The 6,716-nt window shown below is 44.9% G+C and overlaps 1 protein-coding gene across 1 annotated transcript; it reads right to left on the bottom strand.

The window, feature by feature from the left end:
- Positions 1-900: 900 nt before the first annotated feature.
- On the bottom strand, positions 901-5,148 carry LOC147884843 (pentatricopeptide repeat-containing protein At5g27110-like). Its single transcript, XM_087397830.1, has 2 exons — positions 4,807-5,148; positions 901-4,696 (listed from the first exon to the last, which is right to left on the bottom strand). The coding sequence occupies exons 1-2, from the start codon at positions 4,944-4,946 to the stop codon at positions 2,149-2,151; spliced, it is 2,688 nt and encodes an 895-aa protein (XP_087253956.1). The 5' UTR covers positions 4,947-5,148; the 3' UTR covers positions 901-2,148.
- Between the last annotated feature and the right edge of the window lie 1,568 nt (positions 5,149-6,716).

Below are 6,716 nucleotides of genomic sequence, written 5' to 3'. Positions count from 1 at the left end.
GTACCTTGTAAAATTGAAGAACTATTCGGCATTGGATGCCAAGTGGATCAATGGAGACATGTTATCTGATCATCCACAGCTGTTGGATATTTACAAAGAAACTTTTCAATTGAGGTCAACTGAATAGAAGCCGAGGGGATGCCACCAAGTTGTAAATACTCCAAAGTCAAAGTTCTAGTTGACAAATTATTTAATCATAATTATCTTCATTTATTTTATTTATGTTCAAAGAATCTTTTATCAATCAAAGATATTAAGAAGACTTGGCTTACGCCAAGAGGGTTAATTGCGGTTACCCAAAGAACCTCTGACTAAGGTCAAAAAGTGTTGACTTCAGTCAACTAAGACTTCGCTTCGATCAAAGCATGTTGACTCTAGTCAACCTAGATTATTACCAACTCCAGTCGAAGAGTTCTAGCATTACTTAAGGCGCCTTAACCCTCAATCAAAGTCCTTAATTACGGCTATAAGGGTTGGCTACAATCAACCACAGAATTAGTTGTTTTATGTGCATATGTTTGCTTTGTAAGGATGCCCACAGTGACTAGGATTAGTCCACAGATTGTTATTTGCATGCAAAACGATGACCATTAATGGGTGCCATGGTTGTGCGCTTTAGTTAATGGTTGCAAGTACCAAGAGGGATTGAAGACCCAAGAGGGCTGCAGGTACCAAGAGGTGTTCGCATGACCCAGTGCTACGAAGACCCTAGAATTTGTCCTTTGAGGCATGTACTTAAACTTAGTCTAGGATTTGGACAACTGGCATGTTGTCAAGAAAGAATGAGCTTGTGAGCTCTTTGTAAAAATTACTCACGTAGGAATTCTTGTAAGCAGCCTGTGAGCTGATTTGTACTTTGTACTCAGAATTCTCCCTTACAAGAAAATTCTTCGGGGGGGTCCAGCCCAACACATTGTCCTGAGCCCTAATGTGTTGTGGAGAGAGGGAGTGGGAGAATTTACAGGAGACGGTTTCATTTAGCAAGCTGTTTACAGAGGTGTGATAGAATACTTCTTGGACTATTGAGGACTCTTTTGGGGTTTTCTTGAGAGCAGGTCAAAGATTGTACAAATGGGTATTAGGTCTGCTCCAAGAGTTATGTCAGAGGCCAAGGCATACTTAGCAAGCATTAGGCCTACGGTGCCGACAGATACGGGTGTATTACTTCTGAAAGTGGAAGACTTGCATGTATGCTCACTATCTGCTGCTTTATTGCTTCCTGGCCTTTGCAATCACTAAGTGCACAAACTATACAACTGAAGGGATGTTCCTTGGGAGAGCCCAAGAGGCTACAGTCAAGGTGGCAGCAATATTGCTGCTGCTGGACAAAGCCTGGATTGTGAAGCATGCTTGCTGAAGCTCTGTTGCTCGCTGGGCCACTGCTGGTGCTTCATGCCAAAATGATGAGGTAAGTCCTGTTTTCTAGCTTGACAGTTCACTTTGCTGCTGGCCTACTGAAGGAGGGCTGACCATGTCAATCGTTCCACTTTACAAAGACTGACTGGCTCTACTTATGCTACTTGGCCGAGTGCCCTCGAGGTTGAATGGGCTGACCCTTGACTGGCCGACTGCTGCTGCTGCTGTTCTGCTCTTTATGTGCTGCAACATGACAGGCCCGCCTGGTTGCTGCCTAGCCATGCTGCCCAGTGCCCATGTGGCAGCCATACTGCTGCTGCTTGCCTGAGGCCTGCATTTGGTCTTGTTTGTGCTGTCCAAGACAGCCCTAATGCTGGTAGCATGCGCACATCATCCCTAGGCCAGGGAATGTGAATGGCATCACGAACTGCTATGCTGTAGCCCTTCCTTGCTGGGCTAAGGCAAGCTGGTCTGCCACACTAATTACCTAGAGTAGTGGGACGTGGAGAACAGAATGGAAGCTTGCACAGAATGCATGGAAAGAAGAGTTGAGAATAGCTACATATGAAACCTTGTGCTCTTGCAGTCTTCCGAGGAAGAGAGGCTAATCAATAAATGATGTGCCTTCATAAATAATGAATGAACTCTCATCGAAACCAATTCTGAAGGGTCTACTTCATATACCCTCCTTATACAGTATCATCCAGCAATTTTGAACAAATTAAGACTTTAGTACTCCCGCCATAGCCTGCACCACATCATTACTGCTGTACTCAATGGTACTAGTGTAGTTCACACCATCTTGTCATAAGGACCAAACAAGGCATCTAGCTTGTCCTCAGACATTGCCACTAGCACTAAGTTTGCTTGTGGCATATGTCCTCCATCCTTCAAAAGCCTTCCTAGCCGCTTCAACTTGGCATTGATCCTGTCACCTTGTAAGTGACTTTTGTCCCCCACAACAAATTCATGCACCTGGTTGTTACCTTCGATCCATGCCTTGCCAGGCTTCTTGAGAGCACCTGCACATTTTCTCAGCTCTTGTACGTTATTCGCATCATCCCACCTTTGAGCATCAGCATAGATGTTGGACATGAGCACATATTCAGCTGCAGAATTTGAACGTAACTGGGAAACTTCGTCAAAACATCGTCGTCCCAGCTCTATGTTGCCAAAGTTCAAGCTAGAGGAAAGCAAAGACCTCCACCCAGTAATGTCTGGTGGCATTGGCATTTTCTGGATAAGATCTTCTGCCTCCTTAAAGCGCCCTGCACGGCCAAGAAGGTCAATCATGCAGTTGAAGTGCTCAATGCTGGGTGCAATACCATGCTCTGTTGACATGGATTTGAAGAACTGCATGCCTTGCTCCACTTTTCCTGCTTGGCAGCAAGCTGCCAGGATGCTAGTAAAACTCCTGCCATCTGGCTTAAAGCCTCGTTCCTGCATATCCTTAACAGCCTGACTAGCTAGCTTGATGTAGCCATGCCTGGCATATCCTGCAATCATTGCATTCCACAGAATCACATTTTGAGCCCCCAATTCGTTGAACACTTTGCAAGCATCCTCAAGACTTCCACACTGAGCATACATATCAACAAGAGCAGTCCCCGTGAAAGCATCTAAATGATGTCCGATTCTCATGATCTGATCATGTATCAGCTTGCCCTGCCCTAAGGCTCCAATGTTGCCACAGGCTTTCAATACACATGAAAATGCAACGTTGTCTGGCTTTAGGCCATCCTGTTGTATTTTCTCAAAAGCTGTAAGAGCAGAGACACCACGCCCATGTTCAACATATCCAGCAATAATTGCACTCCGCAACACCACATCATGGTATGGAAGTCCTTCAAGCACTTTATCTGCGGTCTCCATGTCCCCACATTTGGCATACATCTCAATAAGCATGCTGCCAACAGCAATATCCAATTCAAACCCACTTTGAATTATCTGATCATGCATCAGCCTGCCCTTTCCTAAGGCTCCCATGCTAACACATGCCTTCAAGGCGCACAGAAACGAGACTTTGTCTGGCTCTATGCCCTTCTGTTGCATCCTCTCGAAAAGTTCAAAAGCAGCCATGCCATAACCATGTTGGGCATATCCTCCAATCATTGTACCCCAAGACACCACATTTTGAGTTGGCATAGTGTCAAAAACTTTGCGTGCCTCCTCCACGCTCCTGCATCTTATGTACATGTCAACAAGCGTGCTCCCAGACATCACATCTGCTCCAAGTCCTTTTCTGACGACCTGATCATGCACCAGCCTACCCTGCTCTATAGATGGAATGCTGCCACATGCTTTCAAAACGCACAAAAAGGAGACTTTATCTGGCAAAACACCTTCTTGTTGCATTTGCTTGAACAACTCGAGGGCAAGAAGACCATGTCCATGCTGAGCACATCCTGCAATTATAGTATTCCATGAGACAACAGAACGGCTTGACAATCTGTCAAAGATGACAAAGGCTGCCTCCAGGCTCCCACATTTGGCATACATGTCAATGATAGCGCTCCCAATAATTACATCTGATTCAAGTCCAGTTCTTATGATAATATCATGTATCAATTCCCCATGAGAGCTGTCCCCTATGCTAGTGCATGCTTTCAAGACACAGAGGAAAGTAATTCTGCTTGGCTTTATACCCTCACGATGCATCTTTGCAAAAAGTTCAAGAGTAGGAAGGCCATGACCATGATCGACATATGCTGTGATCATTGCATTCCAAGATACAACATCCTGGCTATGTAATTTGTCAAACACTTTGCGAGCTTCCTCCAAGCAATGGCATTTGGCGTACATATCGACAAGGCTGCTCCCAACAAATTCATCTGTTTCAAATCCATTCTTGATGATCTGGTCGTGTATTAGCTCTCCCTGCCCAAGGGCTAAAATGCTGTTGCAAGCCTTCAAAATGCTTGAAAAAATGAATTTGCTTGGCTTCACAGCCTCCTGTTGCATTCGTTCAAATAACTCAAGAGCCCTCATGCATTCTCCAAGCCCTGCATGTGCTGAAATAATTGCATGCCATGTGTAAATACTTGGCTTTATAACCTTGCAAAATGCAATGTTTGCTTCCAGTAAGCAGCCCTGTGAAGCATACAAGCGAATGAGATGGTCCCCCAAAGCTGCAACCTCGTCGAGTCCACTGCTTGCCATGAGGGAATGCAATTGTCTGCCGGCAGCCAGGTCTTTCTCCTTCGTACAGCCCTGCAGAAAGCAGTACGTAATGTCCCGAGATACAGGCATACCTTGGTGGTGCATAAGACCCATAGATTGAAGCGAGTCCTCCAGCCTTCCCAGCATACATGACTCCTTAGTATTTCGGAAAAGTCCCAAACTACCACAGTGACATTTATGAAACGAATCAGATCCATATTTGGCGAATATAATCTTTCAAGCAAAATGTACAACCTCCTTCAAACTACTTATAATGGCTGCTGCTATTACCTAATCGAGTCCTCGATCGTATCATCCTGCACCAGGGACAAACCCAAATAATAGCCCGCTCTTGGGCACCCAGTATGAGCTTGAGACCGTCTGAAAGAGGCCTTTTTCGCTCCAGCTGAAGCGTAAAGTCGAAAAAGCATCAGCCCACGGGGCCTCTTTGGTGGCGTTGTGTACGAAGCCTTTACAACTCTGTAACAACTCACCAATCGACAGCGACCAGCAATACTCACAGTTTCAAATGTATGGTCACAACTCTGCGAGAGATTCCAGAATGCCACTACTCCAGTGCCTGTTTGCCAACTTCATTTCGGCTTCTAAGCTCATTAGCTTTGTTGCCATACATATGGGTACATGACCCATGTACCTTAAGCGGATCCTACTTTCAAGCTAAGTTCCGCTTGGCTTGGCTGTATGCTCAGTTTACTCAATCATTCGGCTAGATGAGCAACGGTAGGATCTACTTGGCTGGGCTCTATGCTGAGTTCACTCAATGATTCGGTTCGATGAGCAGCCATCTGATGTTGATCACGACCCCCATCTCTCCCGCCCCCCCTCTCTCTCTCTCTCTTTGTGATAGACACCCGTTGCATGAATATTTTATCACATATGCTCGCTCGCTCGCGCGCGCTCTCGCTCTCTCTCTCATCTTTGTTTTCATCACATGCCCATGTGTGCTCTCTCTCCTGTGTCTTTCTCACATGCATACACACTCGGACACTCTAACATGGGAGATTCCTCCCCTCCCTTCTGTTTCTCATGTACACTTGCAAGGCCCTTATGTGTTTTGTTCCGGACTTGCCTTGCCTTTATTTCCAGGAATAAAATTTCTCAAATTAAACTTATTCATATAGGTTATAGTAGCATCTTTGAAAAAACATAAATTTTTCTCACGTAGGGGCCCTACTCTAGTCCTTAATCTTTGGCTCGCTTGATAGATCTCTCCAAAAATTCATCATAAATGCCCCCTTGAACACAAGACTCTGGACCCTACAATGCAAACTTAGCCTGGATCCTGCCTATGTAATGCTTGGGCCTCCTTTGAGTAATCAATAGAGCCACTCTAGATGAAGATCCTTTCAATTAGTTTCGTGACCATCTCATGGCATTGATTTTTGATCTATTCGAAGGGTTCCTTTTACCAACGTCCACCATTCTATACTCGTTCCATTTCTTATGAAAACATAGCAACTCATAGATGATCTTTCCACTCGTTATATAGTTTTGCAAAATGAGGATGAGACCACGTTCTTCAAGTTTGACTTGGGGTCATGCTTTCCTCCTTTCTACCTCAAGTCCCTCACATTTGCATAAGACTTCATACACAATGCAAATGAAGTGTAGGCATTGATGCAAACTATGGTTTGTTTATAGAATGCTTGTGAGCTCGCATCAGACCAAGAGAAGGTTGGGTTGTTGTAGTGTCTCTCAATAGCAACAATAGCACCTCCTTCCAACTTATAGTATTCTTACATTCTCATCCACCGGAATACATCAAAAGTCCTCTAGCAATTTCATTCCTCTCTTAGAGACTTGATTATTAATAGGAGATTAGTGGGTAATTTGGCAAATTTTCCTTTTCCAAATTAAGTATAACACTAATACAAAATTCCGCACTGGAATCAAAATTTTGACAATATAGAGACTCACCCACATTAAAAAGCAGGCTCCGGTTTGGCGAGGCACTCCTTGACACAACCAATGGGGAAAGAGAGGCCAATGACACTACAAGGCAGGGCTCTAGGGGCAACAAAAGCAACTCTATCAAGGGAAGGCCATTTCCAAGGAGGGTGGTAGTGGTGATTCAGATGGTGATGTTCAAGGGACATGGGTCTAGAGAGGGGGGGGGTGATTCAGATGGTGATGTTCAAGGGACATGGGTCTAGAGGGGGAGGGAGAGGAGGGGCAAGAGC

The sequence above is a fragment of the Dipteris shenzhenensis genome, chromosome 26 (assembly GCF_047967505.1).
Source record: "Dipteris shenzhenensis isolate YYH24624 ecotype China chromosome 26, Dip_SZ_1.0, whole genome shotgun sequence".
In the NCBI taxonomy this organism is placed as follows: Eukaryota; Viridiplantae; Streptophyta; class Polypodiopsida; order Gleicheniales; family Dipteridaceae; genus Dipteris; species Dipteris shenzhenensis.
The sequence above is the reverse complement of the archived record's forward strand: the minus strand, read 5'-3'. Positions and strand labels throughout refer to the sequence as shown.

Bases quoted from the DNA above. Each gene is read 5' to 3' on its own strand.
- LOC147884843 (XM_087397830.1), bottom strand. From the start codon at position 4,946: ATGCTTTTTCGACTTTACGCTTCAGCTGGAGCGAAAAAGGCCTCTTTC. The intron at 4,697-4,806 runs GTAATAGCAGCA...TCACTGTGGTAG, and splicing joins ACGATCGAGGACTCGATTAG to TTTGGGACTTTTCCGAAATA.